At 38.3% G+C, this 22292-nt stretch overlaps 2 protein-coding genes across 3 annotated transcripts in view; both read right to left on the bottom strand.

Annotated features, from left to right (window-relative positions):
- Nucleotides 1–583: 583 nt before the first annotated feature.
- Nucleotides 584–9356, bottom strand: LOC106539008 (proteinase-activated receptor 1). Its single transcript, XM_014053676.2, has 2 exons — nt 9165–9356; nt 584–2868 (listed from the first exon to the last, which is right to left on the bottom strand). Exons 1-2 carry the CDS (start codon nt 9247–9249, stop codon nt 1673–1675), a joined length of 1281 nt encoding a protein of 426 aa, XP_013909151.2. The 5' UTR covers nt 9250–9356; the 3' UTR covers nt 584–1672.
- Nucleotides 9357–14589: 5233 nt separating this feature from the next.
- Nucleotides 14590–22292, bottom strand: part of IQGAP2 (IQ motif containing GTPase activating protein 2) — a 126086-nt gene continuing 118383 nt past the window's right edge. For both annotated transcript variants that reach the window (XM_014053677.2, XM_014053678.2), the window contains 5 exons: nt 20121–20333; nt 18802–18962; nt 16831–16974; nt 16566–16674; nt 14590–15404 (listed from right to left, as the gene is read on the bottom strand). In XM_014053677.2, the coding sequence (XP_013909152.2) occupies nt 15291–15404; nt 16566–16674; nt 16831–16974; nt 18802–18962; nt 20121–20333 (741 nt within the window). In that variant the 3' untranslated portion in view covers nt 14590–15290. The remainder of the gene's footprint in view (nt 15405–16565; nt 16675–16830; nt 16975–18801; nt 18963–20120; nt 20334–22292) is intronic.

Here is a 22292-nt window from a genome sequence, read left to right on the forward strand (position 1 = left end):
CTTTACCTCTGAAAACTTACAAGTAGTCCTCAACTTATGACCACATTTCCACCCCAAAATTGTGTTGCTAAGCGAGACACTTGTTAAGTGAATTGTTGCCATTTTATGACCTTTCTTGCCACAGTTGTTAAGTGAATCACTGGTTGTTATGTAGTAACATGGTTAAGTGAACCTGGCTTCCTCTTGACTTTGCTTGTCAGAAAGTCGCAAAAGATGATCATCTGAACCTGGAACACTGCAATCGTCATAAATATGAGTCAGTTGCCAAAAATCTGAATTTTGAACAACTGACCGTGGGAATGCTACAAGGGTGTAAAGTGTGAAAAATGGTTATAGGTCACTTTTTTTAGGGTCGTTGTAACTTCCAATGGTCATTAAATGCATTACTGTAAATATAGAACCTATATTAGGAAACTAGGATTTGGTTTGGGCATTGGAAAAGCAGTAGTATTACCTGAATGTACATTTATGTAGAGAATGAATGAATAAATGTTTTTCAAAATTTAACATGTGGCATATTTTCAGTACTGTTTTGATACCCAGTTTCTGAATTACGAATTAATAGAAAATCACAAACACAAAGTCCATTTGCACATTTATTAACTGAGTGTAATTCAATTTTCAAAAATGAAATATAAAACAGCTCTGCCCATCAACATTTGTACAACTTTATTAGAGCAAAAAATTACAAAGTAAGTTTTGCATATGTTTGTGTATTTAGCATACATGAATATATGCATACGCATTCATATAAAAATAATATAGCAATAGCACTTAAGACTTATATACCACTTCATAATGCTTTTACAGTTCTCTCTAAGTGGTTTACAGAGTCAGCATATTGCCCCCAACAATCCGGGTCCTCATTTTACCGACTTCAGAAGGATAGAAAGGCTGATTCAATCTTGAGCCAGTGAGAATCAAACTACCGGCAATCAACAGAATTAGTCTGCAATAATACATTTTAACCACTGCATCAGTATGGATCTTTAGAACTACAAGTGTAGATCCAAGGTTTATTGACTTTGACTTTATTGTGTCCTAAAATCTATGCATAGTTCTCAGCATTTAACCAAGAACCCAAGAAAGCACTATGCCGATAAAACAATGGCTTCACCATTTTTTCAAATTATTGAAATCACAAAGAAAGAATTGTTCCATGGCTCCCATTGCTGCATTTTTTCATTAATCTCTATGCCTCCCAAATTGTTTCTGATGTTCACAGAAGAATATAATAATTCTGATGTGGTGGGAGAAAAACCATGCTTGATGAGAGACTGCCTGGATCAATGTGGCTCACATCTCAGAGAGGGTGATTTGGACACAAAAAGGAATTGTGTGTTGTTGTACCTTTCCGGACAACCAACTTTTGTGCAAAAAGGTAACAACATGATCCTTCAAATAGGTCTTAGAAAAGACAAGGTCTCATTAAAGTTTAACAGCATTTTAAAAATTTGTGTTCCATTTTTAGAAATAAAGATGTATGTATGTATGTATGTATGTATGTATGTATGTATGTACGGACATACTACTTAAATCTCCCAAAGTTTATTGCAATTCTTAGAGTGACAGATTTTATGTTAATAAAACAAACTGATAAAGGGTGTTCATGTCCTCACAGCAGTATTTTATAAAATGGAGGCACATATACCAGAAACACCCAAAAATGTTTCTAAGTTAGTAATTTTCGATAGAGACTGTTATCCATTGTACTGGTGCCAGTAGTTCTTTGGCTTATTCTGCTGCCCAGAGGATTATCTGAAGTAAGGCTGCAGAGTTCAGAGTCCTTCCTGCAACATAATAAATTGCTCAACTGACGCTGACATTCAGAGGAAGCGTAATAATAGATCAAAGGGTCAATACAACAACTTACACTGCTAATGCAGACAGAGAGGAGATAGGCAAAATATATATTACCTGTGTAATTGCTGTAAGCAAAATGTGCATAATGAACTAGCAAGAGAAGATTTGTTGGGCCAAAACATATAATAAAAATGGACAAAACAGCCACAGACAACAATAAAGCTCGTCCTCTTTTACCCGATTTTATAGCGATGTTTGAAGAGCTAAGGCAACAGATGATACAGACGTAGCAAACGGTGCAAACAATTAATGGCACAAAAAAGAAAAAAGAAAAGAAAATAGTGAAAAAAATGCGGTAATAGGCTTGGAGGTCACTTTCATTTAGTACATCATGACAAGTTGTAATGTTTAGAGGAAGTATGTTCCTTGTTTGTTCAGTGATAAACAAAGGAACGACTGCAGCAATAGATACGAGCCAGATGGCAACACAAACTACAGAGGCACGCCTTAGGGTGCGCCAGGAGAGAGATTGCATTGGATACACCACAGCCAAGAAACGATCGATGCTGATCACTGTCATCAGCAGAATGGAGCAGTACATGTTGCAGTAAAATGTTGCAGTGACAAAGCGGCACATTGCAGGTCCAAAAGGCCAATGGTTTCCAGAAAAATGATAGACAATCCTAAAAGGAAGCACACACGCAAAAAGGACGTCCGCAAAAGCCAAATTGAGCATGTACACTACAGCTGGCTTCTTCACCTTCATTTTTAGCAAAAACAGAAAGATTGCTGTGATGTTCAGAGGAAGACTCAGGGACGCAACTAGAGTATAGACTCCTGGAACGAAATAGGTCAGCCATCGACTTCGTAGGTAGTATTCCACACCTTCCCGTAGAACATATTTTGGAAGAGGCCGTGTTCTGCTGTGACTGATAGATCCTGACCCAATTTCCGAATCGTTTTCAGCATCGTTATCCGAAAGTGGAATTTGTTCATATTTTTCTTTCTGTACTCCCATGGGAAAGGTTCTTAGAATAGACTGTGTGCCATTCCTGAAAGAAGAGCCTAAAAAGAAAAAAAAATATTATGGTATTAGGTAATTACATATCAATCTTTTAGAGTTGAAAAAATGTATTTAATTTTGCTATCAATATAGCGCAATGATACGACTCATATGTCATATACGATCAGCTTAGTGCCATCGTAAGCAAAACATTTTCAGCAAGATATCATTACAGTACTGTATTTTCTACCTTTTTTACACTTTTAGTTTATATGTGTGTAATAGTCATATATTTTTATTGTAGCTGAATATTAATTAGATAATATATCAGATTGTTAAAATAAAAATCTCAATTTAAATAGAAAGAAATCCTATTTATTTATTATTTCCATTTGTACAGCAGTCCTCTTGTATGCCATTATGAGGGCTTTAAAGGAATCATTGCAGATGGTGATTGATTGATTAGATTTCTACCTTTCCTTTCGTTGCTCAAGGCAATGAATTGCAATCCCATTTCTTCCTACAGTAACTATCCCGTCCCAATAATTTTCTACCCTTCATCCATGGAATCTTTGGCTAAATATTGGCTACTTTTCAGTTCATAAACATTTATAACTGGGGGTTGGGGGTTGGTGAAAACTATCAGGACAAAGCAAGGTTATTTCTCCTTGCTCAATTTAAAACAGAAGAAAACTGCTAATCAAAATTACTTTTATAAGGAAGTGAGAAATCCCAGGAGTCATGAATAGGATTGGATGTCTTGTGTGGAACATATTATGAAGTGAATTGGATAAACTGTCTAAAGAAGCATATTGGTGGGATTTGAAGCTGTGCAAACACCATTCATAGAGAAATCTAAACAAAAATCCTTGGAGGTTTTCTAGTCCAACCCCCTGCTTAGGCAGGAAACACTATACCAGTCATGGCTAACCTTTTTGTCAAGGCGTGCCAAAAGCATGGGGAGGGGGGGTCATGCGCACACATGCCCACACCCATAATGCAATGTGTTCTCCCCCACGCATAAGTACAACCCTCCCTCGTGCATGCACACAGGCTTCACTAAAACCGCTGGACTTCCGGGAGGCACATTGGGCCATTTTTCGCCCTCCCCAGGCTTCAGGGAAGTCTCTTGATGCCTCTGAAGGGCAAAAAACAACCCAACACGCAAACTGGAAGTTTGGGAACGGACTTCCGGGTTGCCCGTTGGGCCGTTTTTCTCCCTCCCGAGGCTTCAGGAGGCTTCCCTGAAGCCTCCAGAGGGTGAAAAACAGCCAAATGAGCAAACCAGAAGTCTGTTCCTGAACTTCTGGTTTGCGCGTTGGGTTGTTTTTCGCCCTCCAGGGACTTCAGGGAAGCCTCTGGAGGGCAAAAAATGGCTGAAAATCAAGGTCGAAAATGAGCAGGGTGCATATGCGTGCTGGAGCTGACGGGGCAATGCCTCGCATGCCTCAGAAATGGCTCTGCGTATCACCTGTGGCACGAGTGCCATAGGTTTGCCATCACAGACCATACCATTCCAGACAAATCGTTGTCCAGTATCTTCTTTAAAACTTCCAATATTGGAGCAATCACAATTTCTGGAGGCAAGTTGTTCCACTGATTGTTCTAACCATCAGGAAATTTCTCCATTGCTTTGTTTCCACCCATAGCTTCTTGTCCTGCCCTCAGGTGCTTGACTCCCCATTTCTTTGTGGTAACCGCTGAAATATCAGAGCACTTTATCGTGTCACTCCTAGTCCTTTTCTTTTCATCAGATTAGACATACCCAGTTCCTGCAACCGTTCGTTATGTTTTAGGCTCCAGTCCCCCAATCATCTTTGTTACTCTTGTCTGCACTTTTTCTAGTCTCAATATCTTTTTTACATCACGGCAGCCAAAACTGGATGCAGTATTCCAAATGTGGCCATTACCAAGTCATTCTTTACGACATTAAAATTTAGCGTATCAACTGTGGAATGAAAATTCTAGAAATATACAAGTACCTAAAAAATAATGATGATGATGATTGTGTTGAGGTAGTTTTTATGCCATTGCAATTTATATTACATTACTGTTTTATGCTGATTATCATTATCATAAAGGTATGTTATATGCTGTTTAGACTCATATTGCTATATAAGACCATGAAAAAAATAAACAAAAAAGTAATCCCATCCTTAAACAGGATCTGCATGTTTATTAACCTAGCACTTTTCAAACCACTAAACAGCCACAAAAAGCAAGTTTGGTCTTAAAAAGTGCCATTGATGTTACCAGTTGCATGAATCCTCACCAGACTCCAAGCACTGTTTTACCATACTTCTGGATTCAGGAGGTGAACTGTATTTTGGTCGATTGCCGTTAATACTGATATTTGCTTATATGAATGTGGGGCCGCTGGAGGGGTTGTGTAGTGGTCTTTTTGTTTTATTTTAGATTTTTTTAAACATCTTTTTGATGGTATGTAAATATGGTTTATCTCTATATATCTACTTAATGGTCAAATGGTCTAAATGTCAAGCTTTCAGGAGCATTTTTGGATTTGCCTTAAGTGTAATAGTTTCCCATTTGAAATTATGGTTGAATCTGTCTCTTTGTTGTGAAATTAAGGAGTTTTTGTCAAGTCTTTTTACTGCTGTGTGTTCTTAGTGGTCTTGCATGCACTCTGCTAGTCTGCCTGCTGGTGGCTGCTTCAGTTCTTGAACTATAAACTGTGGATGAGCCTTTTTTTTCTGGGCTTACTGGTTTGTTTAAAATGGTTTGGAGAACATTTGTGTGCTATAGTGATGCTGTGTAGTTGTAGCATTGCCATAATGGTATGTTACATGCTGCTTAGATTCGTATTGCTTCAAACAGTAGAAGACCATGAAAAAAATATTTCTGATAAGTTTTTGATACATGGGAACGTTATCTTCTCCCTATGTTATATTGGATGTGCTGTAGTGAGTTGTATTGTACTGGGTTGTGTGCACTTTTTCATAAAGTTGCATGGGTATCAGTGGTGGGTTTCCATTTTTTTTTTACTACCAGTTTGCTTGTGTGCACACTTGTGCTTGCATGACGCTTCTGCGCATGGGCAGAAGGGTCCAGGTGGGTGGGCAGAGACTCATGCCGCTGCCACTACCGGTTTGCCCGATCTGGGCCAAACCAGGAGTAACCCACCTCTAATGGGTATCCATTTTGTTGGAAGATGTTGTATAAGTGGTCTGTTTCTTCTTTCTGGCATACTGACTCGCTGAAGTGTGTTTATGTTTATCTGAATAAAGTTCTTATATAGCTCCTCATGGGAAGTTGTGCTGTTATTTTGGTACTCGAAAACACAATGTTTCCAATTGGGTTTCTAGTTTGCCGTCATTTACTCCACTGTTGCTGATATCCTGTTGTTATTTCCTTCTTTTGTAAATGTTATTCCTTTGAGTAACATTAAAAATACAACACAATTATTAAAAATCACAATGATAATTACAGGGAACTAAGGTTATTCCCACTACTTGTTCTTGGACTTGGACTTAATCTTCGTAAATGTCAACGTCCACAAGGCAGTGACCGTTGCATTGTGAAGGCCAAAGGCAGAACGTCACGGATTACAGAGTTGTTTATCCGTGTGTTGTCCTGCCATTGGGTTCTCAGCTTGTTTCACGGTTCCGTCGCCACGGGAACCAACACTCCCCATTTATCCGGGCTTGTGACCGGCTATGGTTTCCCATACTACTTGTTCCATTGCCTTTTGGGTAGTATGCTGTTTATACAACAGGACAGAAGTGGTGTTTTTCTTTTTTTCTTCTCCACCCGCTTTGTATGTGTAACTCCATCTTGTTTGTGCGCATTTCAAAATCTGGATCCCCAGTTAGAAAGTTTCCTATCTTTCTACGTACTGCCATACGTTCTTGAAGGAAAATGGGTGAGATGGGGGTTGTTTGTTATGATTGAAAACATTTTCTAGTCTATTTTTCTATTCAGAAATAGAAATAACTAACTTCCTAGTGGCATATCACAGTAACTTGTTTATTTAAAGGAATTGAGGGAGGAGAGAGTTATGACATTTGCTGAACTGGAATCTGCCTGAAATTGTTATTCTATGCTCTACAATCTGGCTTTAAGGAATACAATTCTTGTTCTTCTATTGACATTGCTCAGTCTTTCTTTTTCCTTGAGATTAAATATATCCCATTCTTTCAGTCTCTCTTATACAATAAATTTTCCAGTCCACTGAAGTCAGCTGACTAGGTACAGGAGGGAGCTTTAACTCGTCCTCTTTAAATCCTGGTTTCAGATGATTTGTTACAGCAGATTACACTATAACACACACATGGTAGCACAAATATCAAAATTTATTTTGTTAAAGAAATCATATGCTTTTATACAAAACATAAAAAAAACTTGTTAAACTAAATAATGCTTTTTTCCTGCTAAAAAAAAACCCTAATTCAGCTAACATTTAAAAGGGACTTTTCTTTCACAACATATATTATTTTGCTTTCTGTCTGCTTATCTCCCATCAGTTCAATGAGATTCAAGAAAATGGAAAGTTCCATAGTATTTCACCACTCGATAATTCAATAGTTTTGAAACAAACTCAAAATATAAAGTCATGTTAGATTATACCAAATATCCAATCTAGCCTTTGCTCAATATCAACTGTTAATAATGAATCAAATTGACGATTCTGCCTTTGTGACTTGAACATCTAGAGTAAGTCTCCTGAATTGCCACAGGAGTTTATGGGACATGTCCCAGTTTTCTTTTCAATGGTAATCCTCATTCTTCAGAATATAATTCCCCTGAAGGTTGAATTGCCCAACATTTGCATTTTGTAAGCCTATGAAGACCATCCCATTCTGATGTGCTTTTAACCTGGATGGTTCTGGGTGACCATAAATTACTGTTTGATGTTTAAGTAAGTTTTTGGAGTTGGTATTTCTAGGAGAGTATATCTTGCCTAGATAACAATTGAGGCAATTTGTAAATATTATAAATAAACAAACCACATGCCTGTTTCAAGCCTACTAATCATGTGTAAGAGCATCACCATTCCCTTATCACATCCCCAATACTAGGAATACAACTGACAACTGAAATAATACATTTCCATGGTTATTAATGATGAATAACTGTATATTTCAACAATGTGTCCAATTCCTATTTAAAATATTTAAATTAATTATTACTACTACTCTTTGATAATTCCAGTTTAATAATATGTTTAAGTTAACTTTCTTTTGTTGGCCTCAAGTTCTAATGTTACCACAGAGGAAGAAAACACCAAAACTGATTTTATAGACCTATAGAACTGAAGTCACATTCATAGTGAGGATCAAATTCAATAAAGTACTTTGCTTTGCAGGAGAGCCATGCAAAATCACTCTCTCAAGCAGCTTACTCTAAACCAATGGTTCCCAACGAGGGGCCCAAGTCCCACAGAGGGGCAATTTGATTTTTAATGGGGGCAATTTGAACCTTGTTTAAACCAAGTTTCAGGCTCTCTCCGCATGAATAGAGTTCACATTGGGAGTAAATTAAGAATTATATGTCATAGGGAGGGAGCATCAGGATTTTAGAGATGCTTTGGGGGAGGGGTATGGCCAAAAAAAGGTTGGGAACCACTGCTCTAAACTCTCATTCTGCAAACGAATTGGATTGTAAACTCCCTTCTTGCCCAAGTGTTTGTGCTGCCAAAGAAAATGGGAGTTGTAGTCCAACGCATCCAGGAAGTGTTGGGAAGGAAAAGCTGCTGGCAAAAAATCGAACTGAAGAAGAAATGAGGAACAGCCGCAGTAAAGACAATTCTAAAGAAGTTGAGAGTAAGCCACAACAAAGCCACAATTGAAAACACCGCTCCTCAAAACAGACTTCCAAGTTTCTGTCGAAAGCAGCCTCAGTGGGATAGATTTAAAAAACAACAACACCACATCGAAATGTCAGTGGTAATTCTAAACCACCCAACGTACATTAAGTGCTTCATGAGTTTATTAAGTCACGCAAGCGAGCGAAGGCGGAGTAGAAAATCCAGCCTTTTGCTTGCCAGGCAAAGTTCAAAGCACCAGTTGAGGTACAAACCCGGACGGCTTCGCCTTTTGTCAATCCCGAGGTTTTTCCTAGCAAAGGGCGTTCATTTTAAGAAAGGAGGGGGGGGGGGTGCTGGTCTTTGACCGTAATAAAGATTTACTTACTTACTTACTTACTTACTTACTTACTTACTTACTTACTTACTTACTTACTAACTAACTAAAGGGGGGGGGGAAATTATTTATTGCTCCTTGGGGACACCGACAAGGAGAACTCAGCGCAGGGTCCCCGTTCGTGCTCGAAAATATGGCTGAACTGCCCCCGCCGCGACCACCCTAAAACTCACGCTTCCCGTCTGGCAGGAACGCCTTACCATTTCGCGCGGGGGAGAAGCCGTGCAAGGGAAGCGCCAGCACCGCGATCCAGCCCAGGGCGACCAGGACGAGCGGCGGCCCCATGGCCGCTTTCGCCGGTGAGGATCGAGGGAACAGCGGCGCGCAGCGAGACTCCTTCTGCCTTGCGGGGAAGGGAACGGGAAAGGAAGCGCGCCGCCTTGTGAGGCCGAGGGAGGTCCCCTAAACCCCCGCCCCAAAACGGAGTGGGAGGCTGGATACATGCTGCTCCTCTTCCCTCTCCCGCGTCCCGAGAGTTGAGCGGGGGAAGACAGCATTAGATTTGGTAATTGCAAGACAGTGAAGACATAATGTGCTAATTTTTTTTTGTTTTGGCAGGACTTTTGGCAGGGTGATGATACTTGGATCTAAAAAGTTTGACATAATAGAAAAGGGCCTTGCCTGTTGCTAACAGAAATAAAACTAAATGGACAAACCTGCTAATGTTTGGGAATGGGTGGGAATATTTCGTAATAGGAAAACAACCATTGCTTTCCTCCCTCGGTGCTATCCCGTGACTCCTCTCACGTTAATACAGTGGAAAGGCAAAGTCCAACATCTACACTTGTCATGTGTGAACCAAAAAATATTCTTTATGTATGATGTTTATGTTAAGTTCAGTGGGGTTCCTCTTGCAATTGGTCTAGCTGTTAGGCCAATTTGAACACTTAATAGAATCTGTTTAAGCCAAGAGAGGCAAAGATTTAAGACTGGTACTACATGTTGCCTTCTGTGACATTTAGTGCTTCTATTGATGAAACAGATTAAATAATTGTACTTGGACATATATTCCATGCACATTTCCTTTACCTTCCTTTACCAAATTATTTAAAATGCTACAATGCCTTCATTGGGGATTTTTTTTGTCTCTGGAAGTGACATTAGCTCAATCTCTCTCAACATTATACAAGTCCCTCGAGATCTGGCTGTGTTGTCAGGCCTGGGGTCTCAGCGGAGGTGGGTTCCTGCCAGTTCTAACCTCTTCTATAGAAGAGGTTCCACAAATCTACCGTGCCGTTTAGAACTGGTTCCAACTCCCTCCCCCCTGCCCGTCCGCACCACGCTTTACCCACCCACCGCTCAATGATTGACTGGCTCATCAATCGCCCTGCCCACCTCTAAGAGTTCTATCTAAACCTTAAAGTCTTAAAGCTGTCAAGTTTGAACATCCCTGGGTTTTTTTTCTAAAGGGTTAGGGGTGCAAGGGTCTTGTAACTTGACAGCTTTAAGACTTATGTGCTTCAAATGCCAGAGTTTCTGAGCCAACATTTTGGTTGCTAAGCAAGAGCGTTGTTAAGTGAGTTTCACCACATTTTACAAGTTGCCCACGCCCATCCAATCACATGACTGCCAAGCCACTCCCACTCAGTCACATGGCTGGCAAGCCACTCCCACCCAGATACAGACCGGCAAGCCACTCCCACAAAGCAGGCCACACCTACAGAAGTTCTAAAAAAATTTGAAACCCACTACTGGGTCCCAGGGAGATTTTGCAATGGTTCCCTTATTGGGGTTAATATCATCTCTCCTGTTTGTGTGCTTATATATAATTTTTAAAATTGTACTTGTTCTTAAAGCATTTATTCTTTTTTAATTTAGTGTTCTACACCACCCAGTCACTTTCATGGGAGATGGACAGCTAAACAAATATAAGTAAATAAAATAATAAATATAAGTATGTATAAGAGCCGAGGTGGCGCAGTGGTTAAATGCAGCACTGCAGGCTACTGCTAGATCAGCAGTTCAGCAGTTCAAATCTCACCGGCTCAGGGTTGACTCAGCCTTCCATCCTTCCGAGGTGGGTAAAATGAGGACCCAGATTGTTGGGGGCAATATGCTGACTCTCTGTAAACCGCTTAGAGAGGGCTGAAAGCCCTATGAAGCGGTATATAAGTCTACTGCTATTGCTATTGCTATTGCTAATTAAAATGTAACTGGCTTTTTCATTCCTAAATTTCAGCAATATTTCAATCGATTTGTTGTAGATTTGCCAACATTCCGATCAGTGGTGGGTTTCAAATTTTTTTAGAACCTATTCTGTAGGTGTAGCCTGTTTTGTGGGAGTGGCTTGGTGATCATGTGACCAGGTGGGAGTAGCTTGGCAGTAATGTGACTGGGTGGGAGTGGCCAAGTCGATGTCACTTAATTCTTTGCCCCAAAGAATGAACTACAAAAAGAAGATATAAAAAAAGGAAATTTATTATTTTGTGCACTTACTGCTTAAATAAGATTAAAATAAGTACAAAAAACAATAAAACAGCTACTTACAGAGGAAATATGGCTGTCCTTGCCGGTCTTCAACATTACTGACCATCTTACACACACCTTCCAGCTCCTCTGCCTCTTCCCTCTTCCTGGATTCACATCTTTAAAACTCACAGGCTGTATTACATGCACACACTTCCAGCCCCTCTGCCTCTTCCCTCTTCCTGGATTCACTCAGACGTTTTTAAAAGAGTGGAAGAGTGTGTGAGTGTGCACAAGCTGTGAGTTTTCAAAATGTCTGAGTGAATCCAGGAAGAGGGAAGAGGCAGAAGGGCTGGAAGCGTGTGTTCCTATAGTATCTTCTAGCCCCTCTGCTTCTTCCCTCTTTCTGGATTCACTCATTTTTTAAAACCCACAGCCTGTGTACATGCACATACTCTTCTAGCAGCCCCTCTGCCTCTTCTCTCTTCCCCAACATCCTCCCGCCCTATCCCAGCCACTCACCAGTTCTTTCTTCTTCTGGTTCTTCATCTGAGAACTTTTCGGCAGCATGGTGAGGATGGGTGGGGCAAGTGAAAGAGCCAATGGGTACAGGAAGGCATGCTACATTTCACCATCCGGTATGGCTGTACCAGTCTGTACTGATTGAAACCCACCCGATTCCCCGTGGCACGACAAAACCGCGCTCGACTAAGCCGCGCCCGATTAAACCGCGTCGCTGACGTCATCAACAGGGCGACAACAGCAAGCGCGGAGAAAGAAGGGCACTTTAAATAGCACTTTGAAAGCAAGCCGATTCAACTTAAGGTAAGGGTTAGGTTTAGGGTTAGCTTTAGGGTTAGGTTAAGGGTTAGGGTTAGGTTAAGGGTTAGGATTAGGTTTAGGGTTAGGTTAAGGGTTAGGTTTAGGGTTAGGTTTAGGGTTAGGTTTAGGGGTGTTAGGTTTAAGGGTTAATTTTAGGTTTAGCGTTTACAGCGTGCTTCTATCTCCGCGCTGTTGTCGCCCTGTTGATGACGTCAGCTACGCGGTTTCGTCGAGCGCGGTTTAGTTGAATGCGGTTTTGTGGTGGAACCCTGATTCCCATGGATCGTTAATAATGAATGTAAAATAGCTTTTAAATTTTAGGACCATGTGTAATCAAACTCTTTGGTTTCCCAGTGGTCAACTTGATATCTCTGAAAACCTACAAATGATGTCAGAACAATAGGCTTGTTATCTTCTCTCTTTATTGTTCTCAGAAATGGAGTTAATGCATATGGCCTCGGAACTCTGGGGCTTTCCTTTACTGGATCCAAAATAAAACCACCAAATAATCATACAGATAGTCCTCAGACCATTTGTTCAATGACTGCTTAAAGTTATGATGGCACTGAAAAAATGACCAGTCACCACATTTATGATCACTAAAGCACTCCCGAGTTACCTGATTAAAATTCAGGCACTTGGCGATTGGCTGCATTTATGACCAATGCAGCAATCTTAAGACACATTTTCCTGCATTATGCAAATTGCCTCCATTTCACTTCCTGCCACCACCTATCCCGCCCTCCATGTCTACCTTTTGGTTTCCTTGCACAGCATGGCCAAGATGAAATAGATATATTCCACCGCTACCAACTTGCTGCTGTCTCTAACTCACCTTCATTTTCTTCACCTTGTCTTTTCTGTTGGGCTCACCAATGCTGGTGGTGGGGAGGGTTGGTGGTGATCATGCATGCATGACCCATTGCTGAGAGCAAGCTGAGACTGTTGCAAGGGGGTAGGCTTGCCAGGAGCCTGGTGGCCGAGAAGGCAGACATGAGCCCAGCAGAGGGGAGATGAGACAAGGAAAGCAATGAAGTCAGCTGGAGGTAGTGGCAGTGAGGGAGATGGTGAAGGGAGAATACAGCAACCATTTCATCTTAGCCATGCAGTTCAGAGTGGCCAAAGTCATAGATGATGGGGAGATGGGAGCTGAAGCAGAGGCATAAAGCAGGAGAAGTATGAGGTTCTAATATATCTGCCATATTTTTTAGAGTATAAGACACCCCCACCCAAAAGAGCGTGGAAATCTTATACATCGAATACAGCCATTTTTGGCCTCCTGAAGCCACGTCCCCACACTCCATTTTTGTGAAACAGGGGTGAAAAACGGGCCGTTTTTCTCCTCCTCCCACCTTCCAGAAGCACTCAGCAGGCTTCAGAAGGGCTAAGGAAAGGGGGAAATGCTCTCATTTTGGTGAAAAATGGGCCATTTTTGGTAGAGGTTATACAAAGGTTATAGAAGGGCCGTGAGCAGCAAACTGCCATGCGCCTTAGTAATCGATTACCTCAACTATCTATGAGCTCACCTAATTAGTAGAACCAGGCACTACCAGGGAGTTACGTGAGATTCTACCCTGGCTGCGATGGTCTTAGAGATTGACAAGGAGAATAAGCCAATAAGATGCTGTTGCTACCTATGCTCTTGCTTTGCTTGTTGAAACTGTATAAAAGCCAAATAAACTCTGTGAAGGCAAACAGACAGTTTGGACACCTGCTGTGATGGATTTTTGAGACCTACAGTTTTTCACCAAAATGGGGGTGTTGTTGCCTTCCCCCACATCCCAGAAGCACTCTGCAGGTTTCAGCAGGGCTGGGGGAAGGGAGAAATGCTCCGTTTTGGTGAAAAACGGGGGCATTTTTGCCTTACGCCAGTCCTGCTGAAGCATGCAGAGTGCTCCTGGGGGCCAGGGAGGACAAAAACTTTTTTTTCTTACTTACCTCTTTGAAATCTTAGTGTGTCTTATACACCGGTGCGTCTTATAGTCCAAAAAGCACGTTAAATCTTTATATCTATATCTATACCCGAATTAAAGTTGGAACTCATTTTTTTATTTTCCTGTTTTCTTTTCAGCACATTTACTTTTGTTATTTTTATCCTTTTTCTTTTCTAATTTTCTATCACTGTTTACCTTTTAATTTAGCATCTTTTTAAAAAAATCAATAAAGTTACAGTTACGGAAAATCTGGGTTACTGCCTTGATTTTGTAGTCAACCCATGTTCCATCAAAGCCACTGCAAAATTTAAAAGGAATAGTCCATTGTTGGAAATGGAGCGAGAAACTCTTTGATCTGGGCCTGCATAAGCAGGCTCAGCAGTATTACTTCATAGTGGCTGAGTTCTCCCAACTAGATATAAAAGAACTACACTTGTTGAAAGAAAATTAAAAATTAAGTAGATTACGATTTATTGCATTTTATTTGTGAATTTTGTTTTCTTACAAAAAAGACAGGCACAATTTATTTAAAATACCTCAAATACACTGCAAAAAACAGATCACTATTCCAATTACTTCTTTACAGTTAAATTAAAAGGCTGTGTATAGATTTTATTGAGGCAGTAGTGCATTTTTAATAGGAATGAATTGCAAAATATATATTTTATACAGTAAATGTTAAATTTATTATTACTTATAAAACTTTGAATTGTACAATAATTCATTTTACAATTGACAGGCTTCTGGAAAAATAGCACTTAAGAAATATTTGCCAAAGCTATTCTTTAGAGACTCATATTAGAAATTATTTTTCCTATGAATAATAAGGAAAACTGTACTTGATACTGATTTACACATATATAATTTTACTGAGGTAAGATTTCTATATATGCTGTTAAAATGTCCATATTTTTAAAATCAGACATACAGTGTTTGGATGTCACTTGATCTTATGTTTTTAAATTGAGTACCAACACCACAGAAATCAGGAAGTGTTTTAAGCTGATTCGTAGTTTCTTATTTTATTATTACATTATCAAACGATGAAAAAGGCACACAAGTAATTTCTTCTGGGCTGCCTTGAAGAAAGATCTGTTGTATAATAGATTGAAATATTTAAGCTACAGCCAGAACTGGGACTTGATTGAAACAATATGTAGTGGATCATTTTCCGTAGAATTTCTTGTTCAACAGAAAAATCAGGAGGTTTACATTCACTTTAGCTTTCTCAAACATTTTCATTACAGAAACACCTTCATATTGCATTTGAAGCAAGTCCTGCAGCAAGGCAGAAAAATTAAAGAATTTTCAAATTGAAATCAGAATTAGCAATGCTTATAAATTAAACATGAAGACAAACAAAATATGAAAACAGCCATCCCTAGCATTTTTCCTAATGCTAGATCAGGGCTGTCAAACTCCCAGCCTGCGCACAGTTTAGTGAAGGGGAAAAAAGTCCCAATATGTCACATGATGCCACCGTGATGATGTGAGTTTGACACCCCCCCCCCATGCTAGATGGATCTAAATTCAATCTTGAAAATTAAAATCAAGGAGCCTCAAAACCATTTATACCATTGATACAATTAGGACAAGCACAAAACTGTTCACTAGGAAAACATTCTATTTAGACAACTTAATGTGACCCTCTAGAATTTAAGATACTAGCCAGTAATTATCATGCACTTTTATATAAAATTTATCCTGAAGGCAAGCAATTTGATGAGTCAGTTACTATTTGCTATTTACTATTTGCTTTTGCTATAATATACAGTATGGTAGTTTGTTGCTTCCTTGTTATTTTTCCTTTATTTGGGGGAAGATTAGTGTTCTTGTACTGGGAAAGGAGAGACCCAAACCTAACGACAAATGCAAAACCAGAAAAACCCCAAAATACTGGCAAAGTACTGCTGAATTGTGACTACTTTATAATCCTGCATTACAAGAAAGCACCTCTGTAAGAAAACTGAATAGAGATTTATGCAAATTGTCAATAGTGATGTCGGAGTAATCTAGTCCAGTGTTTCTCAACTATGGCAACCTGAAGATGTGTGGACTTCAACTGTCAGAATTCCCTATGATGGGTAGGAATTCTGATAGCTGATATCAACACATCTTAAAGTTGCTATGGTTGAAAAGCACTGATCTAATCAGTTCTCCTAATTTGTGGCAGTGTGTGTTTTATCTCAAAGTTTATTAGTAATAAACCTGGCAACAAATCCAAGAACTGATTTGCATGTAACTGATGGAATTCTGCTTTTTTAGTGTTTGAAATGAAGATCCCTTTAACAAGAATAAACTATTGTAAAACCCTCCATTTCAAAATAGGTCCTCAGATGCTACCCAAATGTATGTTGCAAGTTATTTTCTTCTTTCTACTCCCACAATAGTCCTGAAAAGACTCTAATGAAGCACATATGATTTAAAAATACAATTTACCTGAAAATGGAGGTGTACTTTTTCCATCTCCACACCTAAGAATTTAGCTTTAATATCAAAGTCACCCACTTCTTCACCAGGTGTAATTTCAAACATCACATTCTTAAATCTATGAAGAGAAGAGAAAAATAATCATTTGTAAATAGAAATATATTCACATTACAATGCTAAGGGGTTAAAACCAAAACACTTCTGAAAAATGACTCATTTAAATTCTAAAATGAAAAATCCATTTGAATAAATAAATCAGCTATACAACACCTACTGATTAGGCTGAAGTTCATCGATTTCTAGAATAACTCCCTTTTCATATAGTCTTGCTGCTGTGTATTTCAGTGAAATATTCTTCAGTTTGTTTCCACTTTTCTCCTCTTGCTTTCCATTTAATTTAATAGATCTTCGTGAATTTCTGTAAATTGAATCAGATAAATAAATGTTAGGCTAGTCACAGAAGAAACATGTTTTCCTTTTGCTAATAAACACACTAAAATAAATACAAATGTTTTTATATTCAATTTTTTTGAGGAATAAAGGGACTCACAAGTTGTTATTAAAAGGGGAATCTCTGTTAATAAATAAATGAAATGAAAATAAGAACGAGTTGACGATCGTTACCTCCACCCTCATTTTATGAGCCAGGATCTTCCTAATGTCTTGATGCCTGGATGAAATTTATTTATTTATTTATTTAATATGCTGCCTTTATTTTATATATAAACAATTCAAGGTGGCAAGCAAATCTAATGCTCTTTCTTCCTCCTATTTTCCCGACAATAACCCTGTGAGGTAGGTTGGCCTGAAAGAGAGTGACTGACCCAAAGTCATCCAACTGGCTTTGATTGTTAAGCTGGGACTTGAACATAGTCTTCTGGTTTCTAGCCTGGAAGCCTTAGCCACTAGACCAAGCTGGCATTGGATATGCAAAGACCTGACCTTGTTTCTGGACTTTCAGGGGAAAAAAGCTGTGCAATAATAAAGATAATTAATTATGGGGAATGGGACAACTTGCCACAGCCAACCTGCTGTGGCCAACTCACCATGGCCAACTTGCCACAGGACAACTCGCTATGGAACAATTTAACAATTCTATTTAATTATTTAAAATAAATAAAAATTATTTTAAATTTTTGCCATTCACATTTCATTCTGTCCCTCCTTTTGCACACTTTCTTTAAAGATTCTATTCCATCATTTCTTTGATATTAGTGTAACTCTGGTCCAGCAGTGAATTCTCCTGTGGCGAGATGGCCATGGTGAGTTGCCCTGCAGCAAGTTGGCCATGGCGAATTGTCATAGACCCTGAATTATGTGCTTCAGGAGTATAAGGGGTAGGCATTTTTCCGTTCTGTGGAAGGGAATATATTCATTAATAATATTTTGCCCATCTAGGACTATGGGCAAAATATTGTGTCCCATAACAGTGTAGTTACTAGAGAAATATTTTGTTTTTAGATTAGAAATCTTAAAGACATAATTTATTTGGTTTTGCAAGGCATGATACATTCACTCCCTCTTCTTATTTGCTTTATTTATAACAGCACTATCAGTGATCAACCATTTTGGTACTGAATTTAAATTGTAAATTTCTTCAATATTAATGCAACGTGCCCCAGAGCCTGCATCTAAAGCAGTGGTCCCCAATCTTTTGGGCACCAGGGACTAGTTCTGTGGAGGGTGTTTTTTCCCACGAACGGGGAGCATAGTTTTGTGAGTTGCCTAGATCTCGTGCATGCACAGATGGGGCTTTGCTCACTTGTGTGGCCTAGTTCCTGGAGGGCTGCGGACCAGTGCTGGTCTGCAATGCAGGAGGTGGGGACCCCTGATGTAAAGGACATAAATTGACAATCCCTGCATAATACCAGCTTCTAGAAAAGATCACTTGCTTTACATATGAAGTTGTTTACTTGAAAGCATTTAGAATGATATTACACCAATTTCCCAAACCTTTTTGATTCATAACACTCACAGTGTCTCCATAATTTTTTCACAGCACCAAGCTGTTCTGTATTAAAATATGCAGCCATCCATATAATTATGAAAAATAGTCTCAACATTGCCTAAGTTGAGAGGTTCCTCAATGTCCTTAAGATTTGTTTAAATGTTTAAAAGGCTCAGTAATTTATTTTCTAACATAAAACAGCATAGTTTTGATTTTTAATAAGGTGTAACAGATAACAATAATGCAAACATTTGCCATAGAAAGTATTTTCTTTGTATATGAAAATATTTTACTCACTTTCTTGTCAAATTATCTAAACATGTCTTAATGTAGGTATTGTAATAATTTATTTGATCTTCATAAAAAGCTTTCTTGGAATTGAGTGCATTCAGTGTCTGCTGAAGTTTTACCAACTCTGCTTTTCGATGTTGTCTGTATCTTCTTTGATTTCTGATATCCTAAAAAATCATTTCAAAAGAGGAAAACTCATTTCCAACCTGGATTTTTTTTAAATCTGCAAACAAACCCTACCTTAGAAAGCTGCAAGAATAAAGTAAGGTTTTAGGAAAAGGAATGATAGAAATCTGAAGGGAAATTTCTGTTGCTAAACAAGATAGTTATTAAATGAGTTTTGCTCCATTTTACAACCTTTCTTGTCACAGTTGTTAAGTGAATCACTGCAGTTAACTTAGCAATATGGTTATTAAGTGAATCTAGTTTCCCCATTGACTTTCCTTGTCAGAAGATCACAAAAGGTGACATGTCCTATGGACATTGCAACTGTCATAGGTACAAGCCGTTGGCAAGTGTCCAAATTTTGATTACATGACCATGGGGATGCTGCAACGGTCATAAGTGTTAACAATGGTCATAAGTCACTTTTTCAGTGCCACTGTAACTTCAAACAGCCACTAAACAACTGGTTGAAAATCAAGGACTATTTATATTGGCAAAGCAATTGTTCATTTATTTATTTAGGAAATTTATATGACCACTTGCTCACTCATCTCTAGGCAGCTTATAAGCAATAGGAACACAATATAAAAAAATAATCTCCTTATCCAAACAAAGCGCTCATTGTGATGCTATATAATGTTTAATTTCATCTAGGCATAACCAGTTTTCAACACTGAGATTCAATATTGGTATTTAGGAAGCAAGTAATTGGGACACTTTGCTATTATGGAGAAGCTGAATGCACTATACTTTCTACATGGTAACTACAAAACCATCCTTGCACTTTAAAAATGAACACTATGTATGAATCTTTACAATTCAGGCAACTGAATTAAACATATTGAAGCTGCATCATGTAGTTCATTACCACAACTGTTTTTTTTTTTAAGTATAGTTCAGAGAATAACCCACTAAGAGTCATTGCAGGATGAACTTGCAATCAAATTAAGTTAATAATAAAAAAATTATATATTTAAAATTCATGAATAAATATCATATTCAGATATCCAACCCTATCATTTCTTTAATTTAGGTTACTATGAATATTTCATTGATGCTTACATTTCACTTTACAACATGCTATTTTATTCAAAATGAACCTATTATATTCAAGATGAAAAAAGAAAATGATTGGAAAAATATAATAATATTGCTACAACCTTGGCTATTTCATTGATGATTTCTTGATATTTGTTTTCAGATGAAACCAGCCCAGCTTGTTCCAATGTTCGCAAGTTTCTTTGAATTTTTCTTTTCTTTTGTTCTAATGGCAATTGCCCTTCTTCAAGGATAGATTGACTATGTTTCATTTTCTCTGGTGTTTTAGAATCCAAAATTGCACGTTTTTCTATTATTTTCTTATGTTCCGTTTCCTAAGAAAAAATAGCAAGATAAGTAAGATTGCAGGTATATATTGTATTTATAGGCAGAGAAAGATTACCACCATTTATATAAGCAAGCTTATATGTTCATATCAGAATTAAGAATTGCATATTCTATATTTTCATGAATACACAAAACCAATACATCTAACAAAAACATTGGGCAGGGCAAGGAAGATTCAGCAATAAAGACAGATTTTGTGGTGGTGTGGAAACAGAGAGAGCTGTAGCATTTTTACATGGCTGGCTTTATTCATATTTCTTCATATCCTGCCTTTTCTGGAGGTTAAGATGACTTCCTTGACATCCAGAAGAAGAAAGCTTTCCTCATTTTATCCTACAGCAATCTGTGTGCTTGTTGGGCTGTGAATGACTAATCAAAAATCACCTAGTGAGTTCCTGTGACTGAGGGCAGAGTTGAATCCGGAATGCCTAGCTTTAGTCCTTAGTTCTTACCTCTACACTGGTTTCCTTAACAGGAATAACTCTTTTTAAAAGTGGTTTAAAAAACAAGCCTAAGGCAAGAAATATTTTTAGTTCAATTATTACAAAACAAATATTTCCTAACAGATAGATGTAGCATGCAAGGAAACCAATGTAGTGGTTAAGAATTCATTATGCTCCTCAGATTTCAACACATGGAAGTGGAAAATGGAAAAAACTTGGCAGAAATAATGATAGAAATTCTGGCAGATGCCCTGGAGATAAACAAAGAAAAAATGATGGATGGTATAGACGAGGTGTTTCAAGTCCATATACATGATATGCAGTGAGAAACAGTCTCCCAAGAGAAGTTCATATAAGACTCACTAAGAAAGCAATTAAGACACAAATATTACAGAAGGCAAGAGATAAAAAACTGGAATATAATTAAAGAATGGATAACATTAAGAAATTCTAAATTATTGACTGTAGAAGGACATGATTTGTTGTTGGGATGGCACTCTTTTCTATGGTACAAGGGAACTAAAACACAGGGGTATTTTAGACGACATTATATACGTGATGCTTTGCTATTAAATTGGGAGAAGATTAAAAGGCAACATTATTTAAAAATTCCAGTCTGGATATCAACTATTGAAGCCTTTTCATATCCAATAACATACAAAAAGGAACAAACAGTTAGATATGGTGAAATATTGAATGCAAAGTTATTGAATGCATATTGAATATGCATATATGCATATTGAATGCATAGTTAAATCTATGCAAAGACTGGAACAGCAGGGTATAAAGATGAATTGGTTTTCATATGCGCAAATACATTCTAAATATGATAAAGATCTTAAAATGGAAGGTTTCCATGATAAAATGACTGTTAGATAAAATGTTGATAGGTAATGATGAAAAGATAATTTAAAAACTATATGGATATTTATTAGAAGTTAAGCTAGAAGAAGGACAAGTTAAAGAATCTGTGATGGCTTGGGGGAAAAACTTTGGATATGGGATTGACTTAGAGAATTGGTAGAAATTGTAGTCTCAAAATATAAAATGACAATGTCAACAGCATATAAAGAAAATTTGTATAAGATGTTTTACAGGTGGCACCTATCCCCGATGAGAATAGCAACAATGTTCAAGAATAAATCGGAAAAGTGTTGGAAATGTCATCAGATACCGGGTTCATATTATCAAACCCAAAAGAGGAATGGGTGACGCCGCACGTGCCAGGTGACATGGCACTTTGGACATGGATGCCATCAGTTCGCCATCACGGAGATAGATCAATATGTAAAAGCATGTAAACATACTGTGATGCAACTCCTGACATTTTCTCAGAATGTTTTTGATCTTTCTATCCAATCACATATACCATGTTGAACGGGAAACCTCTCACTAGAGAAGCAAGTAGTGGCATCCCTATTTTCTGAGCTAAGGGAGACTCTAGCCAGCAGGGTCTGAAACTCTGCTGACAGGGTTCTGTAGTTCACCATGTCTGAAACTCAT

This window comes from Thamnophis sirtalis, unplaced genomic scaffold (assembly GCF_051295495.1).
Source record: "Thamnophis sirtalis isolate CommonGarterSnake01/CBP01778 unplaced genomic scaffold, rThaSir2_p1.2 scaffold_5, whole genome shotgun sequence".
In the NCBI taxonomy this organism is placed as follows: domain Eukaryota; kingdom Metazoa; phylum Chordata; class Lepidosauria; order Squamata; family Natricidae; genus Thamnophis; species Thamnophis sirtalis.